The sequence below is a fragment of the Bos indicus x Bos taurus genome, chromosome 3, assembly GCF_003369695.1.
Source record: "Bos indicus x Bos taurus breed Angus x Brahman F1 hybrid chromosome 3, Bos_hybrid_MaternalHap_v2.0, whole genome shotgun sequence".
In the NCBI taxonomy this organism is placed as follows: Eukaryota; Metazoa; Chordata; class Mammalia; order Artiodactyla; family Bovidae; genus Bos; species Bos indicus x Bos taurus.
In genome coordinates this window covers 110,385,542-110,413,364 of record NC_040078.1, presented here as the reverse complement: position 1 = coordinate 110,413,364, position 27,823 = coordinate 110,385,542, and the positions used below count along the sequence as shown (strand labels likewise).

General features: G+C 40.1%; 1 protein-coding gene across 3 annotated transcripts in view; it reads right to left on the bottom strand.

Moving 5' to 3' along the window:
- Window positions 1–27,823, bottom strand: part of KIAA0319L (KIAA0319 like) — a 97,116-nt gene that overhangs the window by 24,136 nt on the left and 45,157 nt on the right. For all 3 annotated transcript variants that reach the window (XM_027537861.1, XM_027537860.1, XM_027537862.1), the window contains exons 4-9: window positions 15,866–16,109; window positions 13,280–13,381; window positions 9,481–9,578; window positions 6,144–6,231; window positions 4,402–4,494; window positions 2,507–2,639 (exon numbers count right to left, since the gene is read on the bottom strand). In XM_027537861.1, coding sequence (XP_027393662.1) covers window positions 2,507–2,639; window positions 4,402–4,494; window positions 6,144–6,231; window positions 9,481–9,578; window positions 13,280–13,381; window positions 15,866–16,109 — 758 coding nt within the window. The remainder of the gene's footprint in view (window positions 1–2,506; window positions 2,640–4,401; window positions 4,495–6,143; window positions 6,232–9,480; window positions 9,579–13,279; window positions 13,382–15,865; window positions 16,110–27,823) is intronic.

Below are 27,823 nucleotides of genomic sequence, written 5' to 3'. Positions count from 1 at the left end.
AGTCAAGGTACAAGCCCAGTGCTCTGACTCCAAAGCCCAGACCAAGTCTTAAGAAGCAGTAATTTCCAGCCCCTATCCCTTTGAGGTTCAAAGATGCTACACTAAATAAAGCAAGCTCTGACTACAGCAGGCTCTCCTCCCATCATCCTGTTTTGGCTGTGTACACAGCGCGAGAATGGACTTCCTGGGCAGACAGCCTCTAGGATGGACCGGGAAGGCTGGCTCCAGTAAGACAGGAGCCTGAGATGGAAATGAATCTCCTACGCAACAGTCCCACAGTTTGTGCCAGTGTGAAAGAGAATTTGCAAGAGAAAAAAAAAATGTTCATTTATAAGAGCAGGCTTTTACCTAAATGATGCCTTCCAGCTGAACAGCCTAAAGCTTCTCTTGCCACCTCAAAATGTGAGCATAAGCAAGCAAGGAGGTTTGGGCTCCTTCCATTTTGCTGACAGAAAGAGGAAAAGCATATAAAAGACATGTCGTTTGTTTAAATCTCACCACCAGCCACAGAAAGAGCCAGACATCTGTGGGTTTTTAATCCCACAATCTCACTTTTTACCTATGGTCTTAAGGGGACTTCTGATATTACAGCCTTGAGAAAAAGAACACAAAAACATCACACGCAAATCAGCAAATACCCGCAAAAGAAAAATCCACATAACTTGTCCTCTTTTTCCAGTTTCCCTGTTTTCAGTTGTTTATTTTTTAAACATATCTTATTTGTCTTCTCTTCCAGAACAAAAGCAAGTTATAGACAGATGCAAAATGGCAAATGCCCATTACTCTGACTTTCACCTTAGACAGTCCCTGGCTTGTGTGTAAAAATCCTGGAATCAAACAGCAGCTGACCACAGGGCTGGGGAAAGAAGCCACCTCCACGTAAAAGCAGGGGACAAGAAAAGGTAAGTGGAATCAAACAAATTGGACCTTAATGCTAGTCAAACCCAATCCCATCATTTTATGGACTGAGGCTTGGAAAAACAGAATTGCACCCATTCCCCTGAAATGCTCTAGGTTAACAGTGTTAAACACACAGTGTTTTAACACTGTGTTAAAAGCTCAGACTTGAGTCCGCAGCCTATGTGACCTTGGGCAAGTTACTTAACCTCTTTGTGACTGTATTTCCTAATCTGTAAAATAAGAATAATTACAATATCAGTTACAAGGATTAAATGAGCTACTGCGTGCAAAGAGCTCCAAACAGTACTAAAGACACAGTAAATGTTCAAGAAGCAGTAGCTATTTTTGTTACTATTTCAAAAAGGATCACATAGCCCAGGCTAAATTCCATAAATATTAAAGTTCCTATATTAGAAATTCAAGGCAAAAACCAACTCATATTTCCATTTTAAGCCAATGAGAAGGCTCCTATCTTGTTGTAATGGCAGCTACCCTTCATTCACTTGAAGTCTGGAGTCAGTGAGAGTGTTGTTAAGTCAGACCTGTTTGTTTATTTATATGGCAGGTGCTGTGCTAGGACATTCCTTGCTGCATCTCTGGTAGTGTCTCAAATGTGACTAATGTCAGGTCCAGCGGGAATGACAGACACCTGTGAACAAGCTGCTGCACCACGGCAAGCACCACACCAAGACACTGAGTGTAACGGGGAATAAAGAGACTGCTCCTCTCTGAAGCAATCTCCAAGAGCCTCGCTGAAAACGGAGGAGGTCCTTAAAGAGAGGCAGAACCCTGAAAGACTGAGAAGAGCATTCAAGGAAGCAGAGACAAAACATAAATAGGTCAAGTCAAGGAGCAGAGGAGAATGAGCCCTGACCTTGGGGGTTAGAAAATCTGCATTTAGCTCTAGCTGTGTGACCTCAGAAAAGTTAGTAGTTAGCCTCATTTTTCTCAGCTGTACAATAAGGACAGTATAGTGTACATATGGTATTTGTGTGACACTCAAGTACAAGTGCTTTGCAGAATACAAGGAATAATGCAGATACAAGGAAGATTACTCTAGAATCAGCCTCAGACTCACTAATCACAATCTAGTATGTCAGTGCTACTTCCCAAAAGAACTGACTTTGAATCATATTCTCTGTAAAGTCTCCAATAGAGAAAGATCCTACAAATTATATTCAAATAAATAATTAGTCAAAAGTAAGGATTTTGAGATATCAGAAGCTGAGGAAGCATTTCCCAAAGGGAAGAGATGACAGTAGATTCCTTACAGAATTTTCCTGAGAAAAGGCAAAGGAAGATAGACCCTTCTAGTTTTTGACAGAAATTCCATAAAAAGGTTTGGATATATGCCAAGTATGACTCTGAGAAGGATTAGCTGTGTGGATCCTGATCTATTATGCAAGGACCTTTGCCCTAAAAAGTTATCACTGTTTTGACCACAATTACCACATGGCTTAAAGAACCAATGGAACCAAAGACTATATATATTATCAATCAACTCTACAGGGAATTTTGATATCTGTCAGAGTTACTCTTTTAATAATGTAAAACTCACAAGGGGGGGAAAAATGGCCTATGGTAAGCCTGAAGGATCCAAATTTACCTGAAAGTGTAGTTCCCAGGAACGAGCTTACTTAATTTTAATATGGCAGTATCTTCAGAAATCTTCTTTTCTCTCAGAGGTCCCTTAAGTTCTTCCCAGTGGTACTGGACGATTTTATCATCATCAGTGCTTTCTTGGTCATAAAGAAATATCAGTTACAACATGAGAGCACTGGGTCTCAGCACTTATCCAGCTTACACAAACCAGGGCAATTACTAGGAAAACTTGATGACACTACAGACTATCTCTCCAGAGTGTTTCTTTCCCAGGATTATTGGGTCATTCTGCCTCTCTATGAATATTCCACTGTGTAGTTTTCCAACGACTCCAACATAGGCAACCTCTGGTTAAAATGCTACTGTATAAAAAAGTAAAATCAAAAGTGATACTCAACCTACTTAAAATAAAAGGAAATTTACACTTAGCACAGCACTTTTTAACCTAGCTAATTGGTAAACACCAAAATTTCCTAACAGATTATATGGATAAAGGTGTGGGGGAAGAGGACCCCTCATAACGTTATGGTGGAAGCATAAATTGAAACCTCTATAAACAGCAATTTGGGAAAATTTATCTTTGTCCCTGCAATACCTCTTAGAGGAACTTAATCCTGCACTTATGTTATATATCTGTAGAACATTTAATATTTGTGTTAACTATCATGCTTATTATTCATGGTAATATTATTTTAAAAGCAAATCAAAAATAATTTAAATGGTCATCAATAGAGATTGACTGAAAACAAGTATATATTTATACAATGAAATTATACATTCATATAATGGAAGGCTATGTAAACATTAAAAGAAAAAAAGAATGAAGAAGTATCGCATGTATTAATTCAGAAAAATTCTCCAACATATAGAAACAAGCATTGTACATAACTGTGTGTGTAATGTGTGGTCACAGACTGTATATTTTCTTATAAACACATAAAATATCTCTGGAAAGATGCATAAAATAATACCATTGGTTGTCTGAAGGAAAACTGGACAGTTGGGAGACAGGGATGATAATGATTCTTTTCACTGTATACCTTTACATATTATTTAACTTTGACCTATTCAAAAATATAAAATAAATGGTACTACGTGAACTCTTTCTACCACTCACACAAGTGTTTCATTCTGTTCTGTCTCTTCCTCTTGGCCTGCTACTCTTCCATCCTCCTCTGCTTGCCAGAATTATCTACATGAAATGTTTAACCTTGCTAGAGACTCCTGCTAAGCAGGGACTGCCTCCACCAGAGACCACTGGTGGTGCCAAGACAGTCAGGGTAACTGGGCCTTGAAGGGTCTCAAAAGAGGCCAGGCGAACACGGGCGAGATGATGGACCTGAACCTCTTGTGCACACACACAGCCAAGACCCAGAAATCCTCTCATGTCACCCATCGGGTGACACTACTCTGAAGGGTAAAATGTTAAGAATGAGCCAGGCAGAGCTGGGGGGAACAGTCTGAGTCCCTCCAGGAGAAGGCCGACAAGGATCTTGTTAGGCAGTGATGGCTAAGTGAGAGCTCTTTGTCAAGACTCTCAGGTACTTATCTTGCCATGACAGATAGGAAGGAGCTTTGTTTTCATAACTAAGAATGGCAACTCCAGGCAAGCAAATTTGAAAATCAGCAAGCTTCAATTAATATAACGCTAAGTGCATGAGTAACACTACTTTCTTACCATCTCAGAGAAGAACTATAACTGTAGTCGGGCCACATGGGGATTTTAAAAAGGGCCTGTCTAGTTTTTACTTCCTAATAGATTGCTTCAGGTAGTTGGTCTTCCCTAGCATGGCCAAGAGGACTGGTCTAAACAGTATTCAGACACAGCTGGCTGCAAGTCTTTTACTAGCGTACATAGCGAATGCTCTTCTAAAACATCATGCTGAGACATGTACTCACGGCTGCCGTCAATGACTGTAGAAGTGGTCGGCAGAGAGATCTCCTGGTACTGTGGTGACACAATGGCAACAGGAGGCCGATTCTTACGGGGCTCTGCAAAAACATGACCCACAAGAAACTGGAAGAAGGGCTTCATAAATTACATCAGAGGAGAAGCGAGTCATGTCTGAGTACAGTATATGTCAGTCTCCATTACATAACTGGATAGCTGAGCATCGCCAAACGGGAAAGTCACAAGATCAGGCTGATGTTCTAACCTAAGACACCCGGGACCGTTAAAACCTCTTGGAAACCTGACGATGGCTAAGGCCATGCCCCGTGCATACTTTCAACGCTCACGCGCTATCTAGTATAAGTATCATAGCAGCAACTGACTGCTTTCAGGCACGCTGAACAGAGGTGGACAACAAACAAGCTTTGTGCAATAAAGGACTTGGCAAGCAAACTATCTCTTGGCACAGACTGTGTGAAAAAAATAATGAGTGATTTCTCCACCATCCCTGAGCTGATTGTGTGTGAGATTATTAGGCCTGAGTGCTGGGAAGGTAACAAAACACTTTGGTCCACTCTCATGAATGTGAGCTACAAACTCAGCAGCCTCCTCTTTGAGAAATCATCAAACGGTCTTTATGCTTAACACATTTTTAAGAAGGTGAAGGGATTACTTTGGCTACAAAGTTCAAGGAAGGAAAAGAAAACCTTTACCAACAAAGATAGAAAACAGTATTAAGAATTTGTGCCAATGTATGTGTCACTTTCCAACTATCCTCAAATTTTTCTGAAAATGCAAAACAAGATACCTTGATAATGCACTGTAATCTACCAATGAAAGTGAAAGTCACTCAGTCGTGTCCGACTCTTTGCAACCCCATGGACTATACAGTCTGTGGAATTTTCTAGTCCAGGATACTGGAGTGGGTAGCCTTTCCCTTCTCCAGGGGATCTTCCCAACGCAGGGATCGAACCCAGGTCTCCCTCGTTGCAGGTGGATTCTTTACCAGCTGAGCCACAAGAGAAGCTCTAGTGGATCACTTGAAAAGAATGATGAGATTTGGCTTCCAAGATAAAAAAGGACTGCTGCTGCTGCTGCTAAGTCGCTTCAGTCGCGTCCGACTCTGGGCGACCCCATAGATGGCAGCCCACCCAGTTCTCCCGTCCCTGGGATTCTCCAGGCAAGTACACTGGAGTGGGTTGCCATTTCCTTCTCCAATGCATGAAAGTGAAAAGTGAAAGTGAAGTCGCTCAGTCGTGTCTGACTCCTAGGGATCCCGTGGACTGCAGCCTACCAGGCTCCTCCATCCATGGGACCTTCCCGGCAAGAGCAGGGTTTAAATGAGGAATTCTGTGTGCAAAGGCCCACATTTCTGGAAAGAGATCAGACAGAGCCTGCCACTTTATGCATGCTTCTCCCAGGCTCCTGCCTTTCCTATGTCTCTTAATTACAACACATGGTCCTCTCTCAGCATGACCCACTTGGAGAAGTAATTCTCAAGCAGATAGGCCACACAACACTGTGGGCCATGTGACCAACTTTTCCCTGCCCAGCCAGGTATGCCAATTAGAATCAAACTACATACACTTTGCCAGGCTAACCTTTTACTCCACTGAACTAGGAATTGCCCAATACGTAAATATATTACCAAAAAGGAATGAGAATTTAAGACCCTTAAAGTTAAATCTCCATCTCCTTGGGAATCCTGCAGAGGGAGCAATGGAGACAGGGCTGGGGCTGCGAAACATACCTGGTTTCACTGTCACATTCACGTAGCCTTCCCCGTGAGCATTCTGACCATCTACAATCACTTTGAATTCATACAGGCCTGGAGTGAGCTGCAGAAGTGAGAGAAGATCTTTTAGAAAACCACAAACAGCAGCAATTATATTTAAAATAACACGTATATCTAAATTTTTCAATGCTGATTCTTGCATACTCCTGTTCTTGCACCATTTCCAAAATGGAGAAAGTAAACTAGCTAAAGAGATGAAACAATGAATTAGAAACTGAAAACCCACAGCTTTTAATGTGAATCTTATTACTAGCTGACTCTGAACAACAGAAGGGATTTCAGTATCTCTGTACTCCCATTTTCTTTTCAGAAGAACATTAAGGGCCCAACCATCCTACTTCAGTTATGAAATTAAAACAATCAACTCTGCAAAGAAAAGCATTTTGTAAAAATACCAAATAGCTCTCAAATATCTGAATATTTTCCCCTCCTGATTCCTACTAACTGTATGAACATAACAACAACAACAAAATATCCCACAATCCCATTGTCCTAATATCCCAATTAATCATATTTTTCTTATATCCTTCTAATCTTTTACCACACACACACGAAAAAAGAGCTACAAACAGTTCATTTGTTCAGCAAACATTTATTGAGAACCAATTATATACGGTCATTGTTCTAGGCTTGGGGTTTGGAGATGAATAAGGCAAGGTCCCTGCCTTCAAGGAGCTCATTATTTCAGCAGTATTCAGGGCCTAGCTAAAATCAGGGTATGTATCAAACTTTTTATTGTTCTTTCTTTGATTCATTTAGCATGAACACTTTTCTCATTAGAACAGTCTCTTTAATAGTCATTTTAATGGCTGAGAATAGTATGTGAATAAGTGTGCCATAATTCACATGAGCATTTCACATTGTTGGATATTTGAGTTGTTTCGCAAATTTAAATATTATAACTAATGCTGTGATGAACATCTTTCAGGTAAAATGATTTTTTTCTTTTGAATTATCTCCTTTGGGTACATGCTAATCAAATGCATGTAGCATTTCTGACCACCTCCTTCTTCCTATAATGCTCCCCTTCCTCGACTTTCACTTCTATGCCTACTCCTCATCTTCTCCCATTTCCTCTTCCTTCCATACCTTTAATGACCGTGTTCCCCAGGACCCCAGTTGCAATCCATTTACTTCTTCACTCTCTATAATCTCTGGATGATTTTATCTATTACCATGGCTTTGGTTGTCATCTATTTGATGCTGGTGTACAAATTTATCTCTGTAGCCCAGACCTGCATCCTGATCTCTAGCCCCTTACCCTCAGCTACTTATTGGTCACTTCCACTCAAATGTTTCACAGGTTCCTCAAACTCACTCTGTCCCAAAATGAATTAATCATCCGCAAATCTCCTCCAAATCTGCTCCTCTTTCTATACGTCTCATTTCAGCGAATACTGTCACAAATACACCAACATCCAGCCAGTTCCTAGGCCAAAAGGCTAAAATTATCATAGATCTCTCTTCCCCAACACCTCCATCCAATTAACTGATCACCAGATTGACCTCCATAATAGTTCTCAGATCCACCCACTTCTCTCTATTCACACTATTCATCACCTTAGTTTTTAACCATTCATCATAGCATAGTTGTTAAGAGCATGGGCTTCAGAGATGGAAAACTCCAGTTCAAATCTACCATTTAATAGCCTTGTGCACTTAGACCAAGCCACTTTATTTTTCTAATTTTTAGCTTCGTCATTTGTAGAACAGATATTAATGTCTTGGGGTTGTTAGGAAGATTAAATGAAATAATTGCATAAAACAATTAGCACTGTATCTAGCACATGGAAAGCACTCAATGGGTGGTTTTCAAGGCTTATGTTATTTGTATTGTTTTTTTTTTTCACTCAAACTATTATCAATCTCATACCTACATGTCTCAATAGATTCCTCACCGTGTCCCTAGTATGAGTCTTCTCTCCTCCAATCTGTAGTCAGGGTGATTTCTCTAAACTGAAAATCTGAACATGTCATTCTCCTGCTTAAAACCTTTCAGAGGCTCCCTCTGGATAAGAATCAAAGTCCTTCTTCTAGCACACAAGGCTCTGTGCAATCTGGCCCCTACATTTCTCCAACTCATTTGTGCCACTGCTCTTTCTCACACCATGGGGTCCAGTCAGGATGAACCACATATAATTCCCATTTCCCCATATTTCTCTGTATCATTTGGCCCAGTGGACACATTCCTTCCTCTGTTTGCAGTATTACCACTCCACCCTTTATCCAGTAAGCCAGTCACATGTCATGACCCAACTAGGCCAACTCTTCTAAGAAATCTACTCTAACTCCCTGGGGCTTCAATACCCCCTACACTGACCCAGTGTACCCCTGTTCTATTTACCTGCTTCAGTCAATAGCACCTACTAGACTCTATTTTCCATAAATGTTAATATTATGATTCAGTTCAGTTTAGTTCAGTCGCTCAGTCATGTCCGACTCTTTGTGACCCCATGAACTGCAGCACACCAGGCCTCCCTGTTCATCACCAACTCCTGGAGTTCACTCAGACTCACGTCCATCGAGTCGGTGATGCCATCCAGCCATCTCATCCTCTGTCGTCCCCTTCTCCTCCTGCCCCCAATCCCTCCCAGCATCAGGGTCTTTTCCAATGAGTCAACTCTTCACAGGAGGTGGCCAAAGTATTGGAGTTTCAGCCTCAGCATCAGTCCTTCCAATGAACACCCAGGACTGGTCTCCTTTAGGAGGGACTGGCTGGATCTCCTTGCAGTCCAAGGGACTCCCAAGAGTCTTCTCCAACACCATAGTTCAAAAGCATCAATTCTTCGGTGCTCAGCTTTCTTCACAGTCCAACTCTCACATTAGTAACTAGTAAATTCCCAATTCTTGCCACATAACTAATATACAATAAACAGTGTTTAAAAGACAGACAAACAGATAGAAGGAGAAATTGCTTGGCCAAAGAATATGAACATTTTTATGGCTCTTAATAACTATACAGAATCCCAAAAAAGACTGAGCCAATTTACACAGTCATACGGCCACAAATAACCTAGCTTATCTCCCAAATTCTAAAATCCTTATGTTACCCTTAAAAGCTGTTTAGTGTATATTTTCAGCTCTCACCACTATGCTTATATTCTCACCATAAATGAAAATTTGAGAATCATACACTAACAAATACTGGATGTCAGCCAGCCAGACTTTTGGAGGATCCACTTCTAAAAGATTGCTCCTAACTGTAGTGTGGACAGAAAGTTCTATATTATACATTTTAGAAAATGGTCAAGCCCTCTAGCCCACCCCTGCAAACGAGAGGAGGCAAATTCACCTTAGACAGCTTCAGGATCTTGGAGTGCTCCCCTTCCATCTCTCCACTATAGTCTCTGGGGTGAGTAATCAACTGCCAGTCATAGGTGTAGGCTTCTCCTACGGAAGGGCAGTTACAAACATCATGAAAACACAAACCTACACATAAAGAGGGCAGCCATACAGCCTGCCAATAACAAACCTTTTCTAGTCTTGACAAGATCTTAGTTTTCAAGATTTCACCCTAAAGCCAAAGGGAAACCAAACATTCTGCTGAAAGGAAGGGTAGGTTCTGCTGATGGCTACACTTAGGGCTTCTTCCATTCTCCCCCCAGCCAAGCTCATTCCTGCCCCATACCCACCCTGCTTTGGACCAATCCTCCCCTAAAATACCAAGTCACTCATGGTGTGGCATCCAATTAAAATACATGCCCTACCAACCACTATGGGTGAACTCATTGGGAACAAAGGCCATTTTCTTGCAAAACTTCTTTTGCAACAAAGAACAGCAATGACTTCTAAATAACATGGTTCAAAAATAGCTTTTTACAGAGTGCTAACAATGCTCATCTCACTGAGGTCATCACACCCTGGTGAGTTAGAAGAGCTACTTCATTCCTGCTGAGCTAAATAACACACTGCAGAAGGTAGTAGAGGATGGCCCATTTAAAACAGGCCCCACTGAAATTAATTAAGATCAAATGAAGCATTAAATGGTCCTCATTTGCAGCTTAGACTATATGACTATCTAGAGTGACCACAGAATCCTGTTATCTAAGTGGAATTCCTCCCCAGTTAAAGTGGTCTTAAATATTTTGGGGAACAAAATGCATTTAATGGCTAGGAAAGGGTGAGATTTGGTAGGAAGGTTTAATTTAAGTTACTACTCAAAAGGGAAAAATAAAAGGAAAAAGAAAAAGCCTCAAATGCTTACAGAGAATGGTCATCTTTTTCTTATTTCATGAGTTCAAAAGTTAAAGTTAACACATAGAACTTAATTCCAGACTTAAGATGAGATTTTACTTTATAAGCCTGAGATACAAGATCATCTACTCTTTCTTCCTCCAGAAAATACTGGCTTTGTTTTGGCCAACTGTCAGCCCCAGGCAGCTCTAATAAATGTAGATGTAAAAGTTAGGTGAGGTGAGGAGCAGGAAAGAAGTGGGAGAAGGAGAACTGGTGCTAAGAGATGACATTTCTTGAACTGTAGTTAGGAAAAATTTTTCCACACAGAATACAGACTCACACTAAGAACTGACGATTTTCTCATATCTAAGGCTAGCAACACAGATTTCAAAATATGACAATATTCCTAGGACAGAAAAGCTCAGGGGGATGAATTATGCCTTACAGACAGGAATTTGCCCAAGGGTAGGAACAACGGAGTGTAGGTCTGTTGGACAGAATGCTGGTTTTAATGATTTAGGGCATGGTTTTCAACCCACGCCTCTGAACCAGAGGATCCTGAGAGGTGCTTCAGGGTTGCCAAAGACGACCAGGGGGATGAAGAACAGGCAGGGCTGGTCCTGCCTCACTGTCCCCAACCTCTGAAAGTTTGAAACCAGCCATCTCATGTATCACCAGATAAAGGTTGAAGAAACTGGGAAAAGGAGAGTTGAAAAAATCTGTTTTTGAACTGATGTGTTTTGGAAGACTGATATACAAGGTGCTGTTAACTCAACCACATACGGGTATATGCAAACAGGGGTAAGAAAAGAAAATACAGTAGAGCCGGGATATCTTTCAGGAAAGAGCAGAAGCAACTGTAGCTCAAAGCAGCTCTTTCCTCACTTGCACCTTCAAAGGCCACCAAATCCATTCACCTTGTCACCAGAATAGGAAAGGAAAATGTTTCTTTATAGGAAGGTAGAACAAATTGATAAGGAAAACTCAATTTGAGGGCAGAAATACAGAACAGAGAGGGAGGGCATTTAGGTTCTGGAAAAGTACTTTTTGCAGAAATAGGCCCTGAAAGTAAGGATACTGTACCAGAAATGTGGTCCTAAAATGGAAGGACCCATCCTGAATAGAGTATGGCATTCTGTTTTTAACTAGCTTTATAACTAGCTACTTGACCTACCTTATGAGAGTAACACAAATCCAATGCAATCATTTTCCATCAAAGAATGCTTCACTTCATGTCACAGACAGTCTTGACACAATGTGTGTTTGTAAGTCAAACTTTGGTATACTAAAATATACTTCAAAGGAGAAAGGATGCTCACATTACCAAAGTTTTCTTAAATAATAAGTTAATAATCCCCTAATTTATATATTTTATAAATCTGAATATTGTATATTACATCGGGCTTGGTTTTTTTCTTTAAGTGACAAATCTATCTTAGCAGTAGTCTTGAATACCTTCTCTACAAGTTCTGTATCTGCTACTTACTAGTTGTTTGGCCAAAATAAACAGGTTAACTGAGTCTCAGTTTATTCCTCTTTTAAATGGATATAATAAAATCTACGTTTAAAGAGCATCCACTATGTGCTAGGCACTAAGGTATATAGGTACCTTATATACCCCTTCATTTTACCCTTCGAGTAACCTTATGAAGTAGGGATTACTATCTTCATTCTACTGAGAAAGAAATGGAAACTTAGAGAAGTTAAATAATCGACTTAAAATTATCCAGCTAATGATTTAAAGAGATGGGAATATCAGACCATCTTACCTATCTCCTGAGAAACCTGTAGGCGGGTCAAGAACCAACAGTTAGAACCTTACATGGAACAAGTGACTGATTCAAAATTGAGAAGAGTATGACAAGGCTGTTTATTGTCACCCTGTTTATTTAAGTCACATCATGAGAAATGCCAGGCTGGATGAGTTACAAGCTGGAATCAAGATTGCCGGGAGAAACACCAACAACCTGAGATATGCAGATGACACCACTCTAAAGGCAGAAAGTGAAAAGGAACTAAAGAGCCTTTGATGAGCATGAAAAGGGAGAGTGAAAAAGCCAGCTTAGAACTCAATATTAAAAAACTAAGATCATGGCATCCTGTCCCATCACTTTATGGCAAATAGAAAGTGAAAACATGGAAGCAGTGACAGATTTTCTCTTCTTGGCCTCTAAAATCACTGCAAATGGTGACTGCAGCCATGAAATTAGAAGACTGTGTCTTGGCAGGAAAGCTATGACAAACCTAATGTATTAAAAAGCAAAGACATCACTCTGCCAACAAAGGTCCGTGTAGTCAGGGCTATGGTCTTTCCAGTAGTCGTGTACAGATCTGAGAGATGGACTATAAAGAAGGCAGAAAGCCGAAGAATTGACGCTTTCGACCTGTGGTGCTGGAGAAGACTCTTGAGAGTCCCTTGGACAGCAAGATCAAACTAGTCAATCATCAAGGAAATCAACCCTTAATACTCGTTGGAAGGACTGATGCTGAAGCTTCAACACTTAGGCCACCTGATACAAACAGCCGACTCCTTAGAAAGAACCTGATGCTAGGAAAGACTGAAGGCAGAAGAGGACAACAGAGGATGAGATGGCTGGATGGCATCACCGATTCAATGGACATGGACTTGGGCAAACTTCAGGAGATGGTGAGGGACAGGGAGGCCTGGCATGCTGCAGTCCATGGGGTCACAGAGAGTCAGATGCAACTTGGAGACTGAACAACAACTAAGCTATGATTTGAATCCAGCCTTAATATCAAAGCCTATGATTTCAAACATTACACTGCCTCTCATATCATATAAATATTTGTACATGTGCAAGCTATATCCTAATCTCACAGGACTTTTAGAATAAATAAATGTATGTAGATATCATTATAAATGAAAACACTAAACAAATTAAGTGGATTTTTACCTGCATCTGGTTCTGGAAGAACAAATGCATTTAACTGAACTTCATTCTTAGGTAATGTAATCTGAACACTGTTTCCAGCAGACACCACCAGTTCCTTTATAACTGGAAAGGAAGTCAATACACATGAGATAAGAAATTAGGTCCAGACTATCTTATTTCTCTCCTTTCTTTTGTAGTCAAATTTCATCCATAAACAATTTTCAGCTATTGTCTTCATTTCTTCTTTATCAACCCTCTAATCCCTTGAAATGTGACTCTGCCCCACTTTTTCACTGAAAAGCATCTTCAGAGGTCATCAACAAAGTGCTTTTAGCAAATCTAATAGCTGTTTCTCAACCCTCAACCTTCACCTCTGTAACATCTAATACTGCTGACTGCCTCCATCTTAAAGAACTCTTGGTTATTATACCATATTATTCCACTTTCTTCCTTTCTCTCTGAGTTTTTCTCCACTGTATTTTAACTATAGTCTTTCCCTAAGCCCTCCTTATACAGTACTTTTCACAGAATTCAATAAATAGAATTTAGCTCTGTTTCATCATCTTTCTGTTGATAAAATACATAAAGTTCCTCAAAGAAATGTTGACCACAGGGCCAGCCTTAATTTTCTTTCCATTTCAACCGATATAACCACAGACTTAGATAATTCCAAGAATCTTAATTAGTCTTTCCTCTGCTAGCTCTCCCTATTCTAATCCATTCTGTCTTCCTAAAACACCTATTGCCAACATTTTTCTAAAATACTCACCCACCATTTTACTCTCCTACTTAAGACCCCCACTCACACTTCATGCTTCAGTCCAAACTCCTAACCTGGCATAAGAGATCCAACATCACTGGATTACATCATCTCATCCTTCCCACCCCTGATTCTGCCTCTAGCTATATTCATTTTCCCTCTTGGGCTCCATGGAAACCATGGTCTATGCTAGGGGACTTTGCTTAAAACTATTTTCTTCAACTGGGGTGTAGTCTTACCTTATTATAAGTACAGTACTTTGTTTCTGGCTTAAAAGCCAGTCTTCTCTCCAAAAAAATCTTTTCAGACCATTTCAGTTCAAACTAATCTACTTCCTGAACTACTTCTGCATTTGGAACATCCACATCAGCTAATAATTAGATACTATCTTTCGCTTTCACCAGCTATTTCATACACGTCAAAGTTTCTCAACTATGACATTTTGGACCGATTATTTGTGTGTGTGCTGAGGTGAGGGGGTATCCTGCACCCTGTAAGATGTTTAGTAGTACTGAACCCGGGTCTCCCGCAGTGTAGGCAGACGCTTTCCCGTCTGAGCCACAGGGGAAGCCCTAGTGGTACACCTACTAGTCACTACCAACTAACTCGATGTCAGTAGCACCCCTCCTCCACAGTTGGAACATTCAAAAACGTTTACAGGCTTTTGAGAACCACTGATTATATAAATCTTATTTCTCTAACAATAATTGTTCATTTGGATGAGACCCAAGAACTAAGAGAGCTTAAAGCAAACAATTGGCTGGTTCATCCATATTCCAAGACTGGGAGGTGAAAAGGGTTTCCTACACAAATATGAAATTTGAGATTTATCTGTCTGCTTGGAAATACTGCACTCAGGGAGAAATGAAACTATCCATTATGGAAACTTCAGCATTTAGACACCCCAGGATGTGGAATAAGAACTGCTGAAGCAATTTTTCAAAAGAGGAAAAAAGAAAAGGAAAAAACCACTATACTCAGAGAAAGTATAATGGACAAAAATACAGCACAGCCCAAATCTTTCACAATTATACCAAAAATCACAACCATCCTGCCTGAACACAAAAATTATTTTAATGCCGCAAGACTGAAACCCTAGATTTCATGTTATATTACCACCAAAGGAAACCTTAAGAAATTAAAAACTGGCACAAAAATTCATTTTCACTGGCTTTGCTAAACCCTGTTGACTTTTCCAGGAGATAAAGATCAACTTAGTTTCCTTGATTAACCATTTCCTCCTAATATCTCGGAATGGAATTTATGAAGCAGACCTGCCGCTAAAGGAACGCTCCATATAAATCTCCTTTCTATGACCTGCTTTAAAAATAAAGATGCAGAAATTTCTGGCAGTCCACTGGTTAGGACTTAGCACTTTCACTGCTGAGGCCCAGGTATGATCCCTGGTCGGGAAACTAAGATCCCAGAAGCCATGTGGTACGGCCTAAATAAGCACTTTTAAAAAGAAAATAAAGGTGCTATCAAAATCAGAGACACAAATGTTCTGACCTATGATCTGCCATTCAGAAGGCAAATAGTTGTACAGATCTGACTTTCTTCCCAGTGGTCACTGCTTGGTTCCCTGATCATTATTTAACTGAGTCTAGGCAGTGGAATTCTACTCTAGAAAGAGCCTCATAAATTCCCATAGGTTGGAGCTTACTGAAAAAAACAATTGTGAGACCATGTACTATAATTATAGGGATACTAACTAATAGGATTATTTCTTTAATCTACAGTATTAATAAAAGTCATGTCTCTGTCCTTTCTTCCCACTAAAAGGGAACACTTTGATCAAAATCTCTGTCTCCCCATCCTATCTCCAAGGAGAGAAGCAAAGGGCTCACCTGGGAGTGGTGTGGAGGTGCTCTGGAAAGAGGCCTGGGGGGTAGGGGTGGCATAACTGTAGGAGGGAGCCACTGGCAGAGGGTGAGCAATCTGGACTTTCTCAGGGCTTTTTACTTGCTGAATGCTAGGAGTAGCACCGGGATCCTCTGATGCTTCACGCTGAACTGATACATCTGACCGACCAGGAATCTTCACACTCAGGTCTGTGGTTAAGGGATTAAAAATTGTGTCTGTGCTGTGGACCTAGAGAAATGCAAAATTTTATTTGAATAGGCAAAAGTTATACAGTCAGTTTTTAAGATAATGTCTCATGAAATAACTGCAAGTTAAATGATTTTTTGAAAAATTCAAAACCGCCAAAGATACTCAAGAAATTAATCTTACCACGCAAATCGGTATTAAAAAATGTTGATATAAATGTTCCTAGTATTTTTCTCTCTATGCAAAAAGTTTTGCTTAAAACAAAGCAGTAATAATCGCTCCATGTGTACTTTTATCTCCTTCTCACTTAACATTTATATTCAATCTTTCAACAAATACATATTAAGCACATATTTATAAAGCAGGCCTGTGGATCCAAAACATAAATAAAATATAATCACTGTGCTCAACAAGTACACAATCTAGTGGGGGAGAAAGGACTAGAAACACAAGCCAAAATGGTCACTATACCTTTAACAGCTATGACTGAACCAAAGAATCACCATTAGAGTACTTCTCTTTCTTGGAGAGGAAGCATGTGAAGAAGGATAGTTTAATAAATAAATGAAGACTTTCTGGAGGCAGAGAGTCCTGAGATGAGTTCCAAAGGGTAAACTAGACAAGAGGCTGAAGGGTGAGATGTGAATAGCCAAAAGAAATGAGATTAACATGGCTAGTGTTGGGAAACAAGGGTCATAAGCAAAGTGAGAGGCAGGGTGTTGAAACAGAAGGTAAGCTGGAAAGACAGTCAAGGGCCACACTATAGGAGACTGAGGGTGTGCTTAATCACTCAGTCGCTGCCACCCCATGGACCACAGCCCCCCAGACTCCTCTGTCCAGGGGGATTCTCCAGATAAGAATACTAGAGTGGGTTGCCATGCCTTCCTCCAGGGAATCTTCCAAAACCAGGGATTAAACCCAGGTCTCCCTGAAACTAACATAATATTGTATGTCAATCAAATTTTTTTAAAAAAGCTGGTTCATGCCCTTTGCAGTGAAGTCCTGCCTCCATCTCTAGGCTCGGACAACCACAGATTTGTTTCTGTCACCATTAACTAGTTTAGGCTTTTTTGGAATTTCATATAAAAGGAATCACATACAAACTATTTTTGTTTCTGGCTGCTTCCCTTCAACATAACATTTTTAAGATTCATATCATGTTATATTCACTCTTTTTATTACCAAGTAACATACTTCCCAGGTGGCACAGTGGTAAAGAATTCCCCTGCTAACGCAGGAGATGCAAGAGACAAGGGTTCAATCCCTAGGTCAGGAAGATCCCTTAGAATAGGAAATGGCAACCATTCCAGTATTCTCACCTGGAAAATGTCATGGACGGAGGATCCTGGCAGACTACAGTCCATAGGGTCGCAAAGAGTCAGATTCGACTGAGCACATGCACGCGTGCACATGCACACACGCACGCACATGCACACACGCGCGCACACACACACACACACACACACACACAGAGTCTACCATTACAGAGATAATACCAAAATTTGTTACCCATTCATTACTGATGGAGATTTACGTTGTTTTCAGTTCTCAGCTCTTATAAATAAAGCTGCTATAAATGTTAGACTAGAGATGTCTTCAAGAAAATTAGAGATACCAAGGGAACATTTCATGCAAAGATGGGCTCGATAAAGGACAGAAATGGTATGGACCTAACAGAAGCAGAAGATATTAAGAAGAGGTGGCAAGAATACACAGAAAAGCTGTACAAAAAAGATCTTCATGACCAAGATAATCACGATGGTGTGATCACTCACCTAGAGCCAGACATCCTGGAATGTGAAGTCAAGTGGGCCTTAGAGAGCATCACTACGAACAAAGCTAGTGGAGGTGATGGAATTCCAGTTGAGCTATTTCAAATCCTGAAAGATGATGCTGTGAAAGTGCTGTACTTCTCCAGTGGACCACATTCTGTCATCAGTGGACCATCAATAGGCAGACAGACTGAAAACCACAATCACAGGAAACTAACCAATCTGATCACATGGACCACAGTCTGTCTAACTCAATGAAACTATGAGCCATGCCATGTAGGGCCACCCAAGACGGACGGGTCATGGTGGAGAGATCTGACAGAATGTGGTCCACTGGAGAAGGGAATGGCAAACCACTTCAGTATTCTTGCCTTGAGAACCCCATGAACAGTATGAAAAGGCAAAAAGATAGGATAATGAAAGAGGAACTCCCCAGGTCAAGTAGGTGCCCAATATGCTACTGGAGATCAGTGGAGAAATAACTCCAGGAAGAATGAAGGGATGGAGCCAAAGCAAAAACAACACCCAGTTGTGGATGTGACTGGTGATAGAATCAAGGTCCAATGCTGTAAAGAGCAATATTGCATAGGAACCTGGAATATTAGGTCCATGAATCAAGGCAAATTGGAAGTGGTCAAACAGGAGATGTCAAGAGTGAACATTGACGTTTTAGGAATCAGTGAACTCAAATGGACTGGAATGGGTGAATTTTACTCAGATGATCACTGTATCTACTATTGTAGGCAAGAATTCCTTAGAAGAAATGGAGTAGCCATCATAGTCAACAAAAGAGTCCAAAACGCAGTACCTGGATGCAATCTCAAAAACAACAGAATGCTCTCCGTGCATTTCCAAGGCAAACCATTCAACACCACAGTAATCCAAGTCTGTGCCCCGACCAGTAATGCTGAAGAAGCTGAATTTGAACGGTTCTATGAAGACCTACAAGACCTTCTAGAACTAACACCCAAAAAAGATGTCCTTTTCATTATAGGGAACTGGAATGCAAAAGTAGGAAGTCGAGAAATACCTGGAGTAACAGGCAAATTTGGCCTTGGAATACAGAATGAAGCAGGGCAAAGGCTAATAGAGAGTTTTGCCAAGAGAACGCACTGGTCATAGCAAACATCCTCTTCCAACAACACAAGAGAAAACTCTACACATGGACATCACCAGATGATCAACACCAAAATCAGACTGATTATATCCTTTGCACCCAAAGATGGAGAAGTTCTACACAGTCAGCAAAAACAAGACCGGGAGCTGACTGTGGCTCAGATCATGAACTCCTTATTGCCAAATTCAGACTTAAATTGAAGAAAGTAGGGGAAACCAATAGACCATTCAGATATGACCTAAATGAAATCCCTTACGATTATACAGTGGAAGTGACAAATAGATTCACAGGATTAGATATGATACACAGAGTGCCTGAAGAACTATGGATGGAGGTGACATTGTACAGGAAGCAGGGATCAAGACCACCCCCAAAGAAAAGAAATGCAAAAAGGCAAAATGGTTGTCTGGGGAGGCCTTACAAACAGCTGTGAATAGAAGAGAAGTGAAAGGCAAAGGAGAAAAGGAAAGATATACCCATTTGAATGCAGAATTCCAAAGAATAGCAAGAAGAGATAAGAAAGCCTTCCTCAGAGATCAGTGCAAAGAAATAGAGGAAAACCACAGAATGGGAAAGACTAGAGATCTCTTCAAGAAAATTAATGATACCAAAGGAACATTTCATGCAAAGATGGGCACAATAAAGGACAGAAATGGTATGGACCTAAAGGGGCTTCCCTGGTGGCTCAGAGGTTAAAGCGTCTGCCTCCAATGCGGGAGACCCGGGTTCAATCCCTAAGTCGGGAAGATCCCCTCGAGAAGGAAATGGTAACCCACTCCAGTATTCTTGCCTGGAGAATCCCATGGACGGAGAAGCCTGGTAGGCTACAGTCCATGGGGTTGCAAAGAGTCGGACACGACTGAGCGACTTCACAGAACAGAACAGAAGCAGAAGATACTAAGAAGAGGTGGCAAGAATACACAGAAGAACTATCCAAAAAAAAAAGAGGAAAGACTACTAACAGAGATAAAGAGGATAAATGTTACCATGATAGGGGTCAGTTCATCAAGATGACACAATAATCCCAAACATTTATTTATCTATAACAGAACTTCAAAGTACAAGAAGCTAATCTAACACTAGGAGAGACAAATATATCTACAAAATAGAGTGTGATATTTCATTCTCTCTCTAAATAATTGATAGAAATTAATAGAAAATAAGGATACAGGAAATCTGAACCACACTAACCAATTTGATCTGACATTTATATAACACTTGCCCAACAATAACAGCAGTATACATATTCATTTCAAGTGCACTTGGAACATTTACCAAGATAGATTGTATTCTCAGCATTGAAACAGAGTCTTAATAAATTTAAAAGGATTTAAGTTATACAGCGTTCAAAGGAATAAGCAAAATGGAAAATTGAAAGTATTCTGAACTGAATGAAACTGTAAATACAAATACCAAAATCTGTAGGATGTGGCTAAAACTGTACTTAGATGGAAACTTATAGCACGAAAATGCCCATATTAAAAAGAAGCAAGTCTCAAATAAACAACTTCAGATTACACCTTAAAAAACTAGAAAAAAAGAGCAAATGAAACCCAAATTAAACAGCCATGAAATAATAAAAAATTAGAACAAAATGAAATGAAATAATAAAAATTAGAACAAAAATCAGTAAGAGAGACAAGAGAAAGCAATAGAGAAAAAGAAATGAAACCAAGGATTGTCTTCAAGAAAATCCAGCCAGACTGATCAAAAGGAGGGAAGAAAACCATTTCTTATCCTTTTCCAGACCTAAATTTAAAATCTAAAACTATAAAACTTTTGAAAGAAAACTTAGGAGAAACCTTTCTTAGATAGAAGATCAAAAGCATGATCCATTGAAAAAATCGCTAGGCTCCTCAGTCCACGGATACCTCAATTTAAAAATTTTTTTAAAAACACTGCTTACAGAACGAAAAGCGAGCCAGAGACTGAGAAAATATTTGTAAAACACATATCTGATAAATTACTTATATGCAAAATATATAGGTGTGTATATATACACACACATAGGTATATACCTATATACATACATATACACATATACATACATATATATACCTATGTATATACATATACTTATGAAAACAATCCAATTTTTTAAATGGGGGAAAACATGAACACTTTACCAAAAACATATGGATAGCAAATAAGAAAAGATGAACATGAAAAGATGTTCAACACCATTAGTAATTAGGGAAATGCAAACAAAACCATAATGAGATACTATTACATATCTATTACCATATCTAAAATGAAAAAGACTCATACCAAGTGATGGTGAGAATGCAGAGGAATGAGAACTTTCATACATTACTATGGGAATGTAAAACGGTACAACTATTTGGGAAATAATTTGGTAATTTCTTAATTAAATACAGAACCTATGATATGACCCAGCTATTCCACTCCCTGGTATTTACCCAAGAAAAATTGAAATGTATGTTCATACAAAGACCACACAAATGTTCCTAGCAGCTCTATCTATAGCCAAAATCTGGAAAAACCCAAATGTCCATCAACAAATGGATAAACAAAGTATGACATGTCCATAGAGTGGGACACTAAACAGTAATAGGAAGAAACCAACTACCGATACATACGACAAGAATGAACATCGAGACACTACGCCAAGGGAAACAGTGAGACACAGAAGACTGCACGTTGCATGGCCCCGTTCACATGGAAAGTCCAGGAAAGGCAGATTTACACAAATAGTGGAGAGCCAGGGCTGGGTGAGGGCTTGGGGATGGCAAAAGGGAAGTGTGGCTCGTCTGGGGCAAAGAAGCACCAGGAAGTTCTGGGGGCTATGGAATGTTAACTGGCTGTGGTTATGATATACAACTCTATGTTCTTGTTTAGTTGTTAAGTTACGTCCGACTCTTGCGACCTCATGACTGTGGCCTCCAGGTTCCTCTGTCCGTGGGATTTCCCAGACAAGAATACTGGACTGAGTTGCCATCTCCTTCTCCAGGCAATCTTTCCAACCCAGGAATCGAACCTGTGTCTCTTGCATTAGCAGGCAGATTCTTTACTACTGAACCACTTAGCCACAGAGGAAGCCATACAACTCTCTACATTTACTAAAATCACTGAATTGTACACCTAAAAGGAACGAGCTGCTGCTGCTGCTACTAAGTCGCTTCAGTCGTGTACGACTCTGTGCAACCCCACAGACGGCAGCCCACAATGCTCCTGTTCCTGGGATTCTCCAGGCAAGAACACTGGAGTGGGTTGCCATTTCCTTCTCCAAGGAATGAGCTTTACGGTATGTAAATTATATCTCAATAAAATTGTAAATTATACCTCAATAAAGAAGAGAATATAATGTATGATTCTATTTAAAAACTCTAGAAAATCTATAATAACCTAAAGCAGATCAGTGGTTGCCTGGAATAAGGGAGGAAATGGAAAAGAAAGCAAGGAGTAAACTCTGGGGGTAACAGATATGTTCATGACCCATTTTTGTAGTGATGATTTTATGGATATATACATATGTTAAAAATAATCAAATTATACACTTTAACATGCAGTTTAGGGAATTCCCTGGTGGTCCAGTGGTTAGGACTCCATGCTTCCACTGCAGAGGGGCAGTGGTCAGGGATCCCTGATCAGGGAACTAAGACCCCACAAGTTGTGCACCACAGCCAATAAATAAATAAATAAACCATTACAAGAATGTACAGTTTCTCATGTGTCAATTATATGACAATAAATCTGTTTTTAAAAAGTACGGTGTCGTGCTCGCTTTGGTGGCATGGTGTCCACAGAAGTCCAAAGACTCTATTCAGTGTGGCTGGAGTGGAAGTAGAAGGCAGTACCAAAATGTATGCATCCAGCCAAAAATGTATTACTATTGGATGCACAACATCACGTTCCCCTCATTAGACTGCTTCCACTTTTTTATTAAATAAATACTATCTCACCGTTGAGTGTGAAGCTCTTTCTTTATCTAGGAATTACTGCTTTAGAATGGATTCCCAGAATTAGAAGCATAGAAATATTTCTAAGTAAGAAAGGCAGATTTTTATTTTTAAAGAAGCAGTTTATTATCATTATTATTATTTATTTTTAAAGAAACAGAAAAAGGAGATATGAAACAAATTATTTTACTTCAGAAACTATGAAGTAATACTAAAAGATTTTTAGGGATGATATAGGGTCAGGGAGACCTGGGTAGAATTTCCTTGGGACAATTTTTTCTGGTACTCAACAGAAATCATAAAAACTAACCCACCTGCATAAATCACGCCCCTGATGCCAACACCTGTTTCTTCAAGGAAGCTTTATTCAGAATGATGGAAGGTTTCTATTCATACTCCTTTTCTCCATCCCTTCATTTCTGCCCCTTTCTCCCTCTTCCTTCTTCCCTACCTCTACTCTGGGCCTACCTTCTACACATAGGGCAAGCCAGACCCACTGATTAATATCATAATTCAAAATGACAAAAAATATCCTCCATCATAAGCAAAACAGAACTGTTTTGACCAGGAGCCTGCAGGGTATACATGGCCTGTTGATACTTATCCAGGTAGTGTCACCACAGTCCAGGTAGGAGCTCTCCTTCATAAGACACATGTTACACTAACGTCTGCTAAATATTAAAGACTGATTCACAAAAATTCAGCCCGCAACACATTTTTAGTTCAGACACAACTATATTTAAACAAAAACTACCACTGTCCCTAAAAAAAATCCTACCAGGGGAAAGATATCTCTCAGTAGCAAAGCCAGGGGGGCTGAATGACACATCCCAACCCAATTCTCAGCAAAATCTGAGATTAGAACATGGCAGGGTTTATCTTTGTAACAATCAGTTTACACAGTTATATCTCTCAAAATCTCCTTGAGAAACTAAGACCATCCATGAAAGGAGAAATGGGGAGGGATGATGGGAGTGTTAACTAAGATATGGCTGGTTTTGAGACTGTTTTCCCCATGGCTCAAGTTCTGCCAATTAGCAAAAGGCTGATACTGGAGCCACAACAAAACTCTCTTTATTTCTTGCTTCATAAGTTAGCTTACAAAGTAGTCAACAAACACATTTTCAAATTTATTTCACACAGTAAAAAGCAGATAATCACATCAACCAAAGACAAAAACCACATGATCATCTCAATAGATGCAGAAAAAGCATTTGATAAAATTCAATATCCATTCATGATAAAAGAAACTCTTACCAAAGTGGATATAAAGAAAATATATCTTAACATAATAAAAGCCACTTATGACAAACCCACAGCCAACCCAATACTTAACAGTAAAAAGCTGAAAGCCTTTCCAATAAATTATGGAACAAGACAAGAACTTCTAATAGTATGGGAAGTTCTAGCCACAGCAATCAGACAAGAAAAAGAAAGAAAACGTATCAAATTAGTAGGGAAGAAGTAAAATTATCACTGTATGCAGAGTACATGATACTCTCTCTATACACTGAGAAAACTATACAGACTCCACACAAAAACTGTTAGAACTGATGAATGAATTCAGAAAGGTAGCAGGATATAAGATATATAGAATATGTAGAAATCTGTTGCACTTCCTTATACTAATAATGCAATATCAGAAAGTATAAAAAATTCCATTTAAATATCACATCATGTAAGACCAGATAGTATGAAACTCTCAAAGGAAAGCATAGGCAGAACACTCTAACATAAATCGCAGCAAGATCTTTTTGGATCCACCTCCTAGAGTAATAAAAATACTACTAATTAAACTTAAAAGCTTTTGCACAGCAAAGGAAACCATAAACAAAACGAAAAGACAACCCACAGGATGGGAGAAAATACTTGCAAATGAAGCCACTGACAAGAGATTAATCTCCAAAATACATGAACAGTTTATATAGCTAAATATCGAAAAAACAAACAACCCAATCAAAAAATGGACAGAAGACCTAAATAGACGTTTTTCTAAAGATACAGATGGCCAACAGGCACATGAAAATATGCTCCACATAGTCAGTTGTTAGAGAAATGCAAATCAAAACTACAATAAGGTACCACTTCACAACAATCAAAATAGACATCATCAAAAAGTCTAAAATAATAAATCCTGGGAGGGTATGGAGAAAAGGAAGCCTTCCGACATTGTTGGTGAGAATGTAAACTGGTGCAGCAACCATGGAAAACAGATTCCTCAAAAAAACTAAAAAGAGAGTTACCATATGATCCAGGATCATGTATCTAGAAATATATGTATCTATATATACACCATATATCTAGAAAAGACAAAAGCGCTAAGTGAAAAGATACATGCACCCCAACCGCTCACGGCAGCAGTGTTCACAGCAGCCAAGACATGGAAGCAATAGATGAATGGATGAAGATGTGGTGTGTAAATATATATATACACACAGACACGCACACAATGGAATATTGCACGCATACGTGTGTGCTCAGTGATGGCCAACTCTTTGCGATCCCATAGACTGTCGTCCACCAGGCTCCTCTGTCCATGGGATTATCCTAGCAAGAACACTGACGTGGGTTGCCATTTCCTACTCCAGGGGATCTTCCCAACCCAGGGATTGAACCCATGTGTCTCCTGCAGCTCCTGCATTGGCAGGTGGATTCTTTACCACTGGGAAAGCAATGGAATATTACTCAGCCATAAAAAAGAATGAAACAATGCCATATGCAGCAACATGGATGAAACCTAGAGATGATACTATGTAAAGTAAGTCAGACAGAAAAACAAATATTATATCATTCATATGTGGAATCAAAAAAAAAAGTAAAAATGAACTTATTTACAAAACAGAAAGAGACCCACAGACACAGAAAACAAATTTATGGTTACCAAAGGGGAAGTGGCAAGGGGGTGGGGAGGATAAATCAGGAGTACGGGATTAACAGAAGCACACTTCCATGTGTAAAAGAGACAGACAACAAGGATTCACTGTATAACACAGGGAACTATATTCAGTATCTTATAATAAACTATAATGGAAAAGAATTCTTTAAAGTATGTATCTATACATATGCATAACCAATTCACTTTGCTGTACACCTGAAGCTAACACAATAAATCAACCGTACTTCAATTAAAAAAAAACACCAACAGATCATCAGATAAAAGAACCAGAACTTAGATTAGAGGAGACAGGGTACAGTTATAGTGGAAAAAAGAATAAGGAAAAGGTATTATGGTTCAGGCACTAATACCTTTAGAAAGGGAAAATACAGTAACGGGGATTTTTAGAAAATAACTGCATGTACTGTCTTTGGCGTGGGGGCCTTTGTCATTGGGGAGCTTTTCTCTAGGTGCAGCGCACGGGGGCTCCTGTTGTGCAGCACAGGATGCACAGGCTTCAGCAGTTGCAGCACGTGGGCTCAGTGCTTGCTGCTCCTGGACTCTAGAGCACAGGTTCAACAGTTGTGGTGCGTGGGCTTAGCTGCTCCTCAACATGTGGGATCCTCCTGGACCAGGGATTGAATTATGTCTCCTGCACTGGCAGGTAGATTCTTTACCACTGAGCCACCAGGGAGGCCCTAAGAGGGATTCTTGGATACTCACAACAAAGAAACAGGCTGCCCAGTTTTTCTCTCAATGCAACAAGCCACTCCGGTAAGGTTAAAAAGGTGGAGGGTGGGGGGTGTTGAGGGTGTGTTTAGTGAACATATACACACAGACAACACGGGAAGGGCCTAGGTCACTAAGATATGAGAAACCCCCAACCCTGGTCCAGGCCAAAGGGCTGGAAGGGAACCTGGGGCTAATAAAAATTTTGGTGTCTGCTGCTCAGATAACTGAGAATGAGGAACTGGAGAAAACTAGGTCCTCAGAGAGTCCAAATAAATGTGTCAGGAAATAATAACCAGAAAAATAAAAGAACCCTTGGCAAAAATTTCACAAGTCTAAAGGATTAAAGGAAAGATTTAAAAACAAAAACTAAGAGAAAGCAACCAAGTGGAAAACCCAGAAAAACAAACCAAAACAAAAGTACAGATGAGGGGAAACAAAACTGCTTGGGTTTCTCTCCTTGGTTATGCAAGGCTCTCTGCGCTGCTGCTGCTCACACCCCACGCCTCGATCTTCTGGTAAGAAGTAAGTTCCAACTTTCTGTAGAGTCAGCACGAGTTTTCCTTGGTGATAAAAGACAGCAGAGAAGTGTCCAAGGGCTTGGCTCATTTATCCTTCTCAGACATGTGTTCTATAGAAAGCCACTTGCTTGCAGGGGTTGAAAAGGTGTAATATTGACTACAAATGGGGAGATGGTGCCGGTAGAGAAAGGAGCACCTCAGATCTTCTTAAGTCAAAGCTTACATGTGGGGATACCTAACTGGGCCTTTATTTGCGGGGCTCAAAGAGAACACTCTCCTTTCAGAAAGCAGGATTGGCTGCAATTAATTGCCAATGACTGAACTCCTTGTACTGCAAATGTTCCTGTACCCAATCAACAAGCTTTCATGCTCCTCCCACCAACAATTCAGAGGTTCATGACATAGAAAGGATAAAGTACTTAAACCAACAGTACAAGCTTCTCCTTCTCTAAGCTGAGAAAGGGGAATAAATTCATGGCATTCCTTTGCACTTCTAGAACTGCTAAAAGATCACAATACCTGCTTCTGCTGCTGCTAAGTCGCTTCAGTCGTGTCCAATTCTGTGCGACCCCATAGACGGCAGCCCATCAGGCTCCCCCGTCCCTGGGATTCTCCAGGCAAGAACACTGGAGTGGGTTGCCATTTCCTTCTCCAATGCATGAAAGTGAAAAGTGAAAGTGAAGTCACTCAGTCGTGTCCGACTCTTAGTGACCCCATGGACTGCAGCCCACCAGGCCCCTCCGTCCATGGGATTTTCCAGGCAAGAGTACTGGAGTGGGGTGCCATTGCCTTCTCCAAAACCTACTCTTGGATAAAATATAT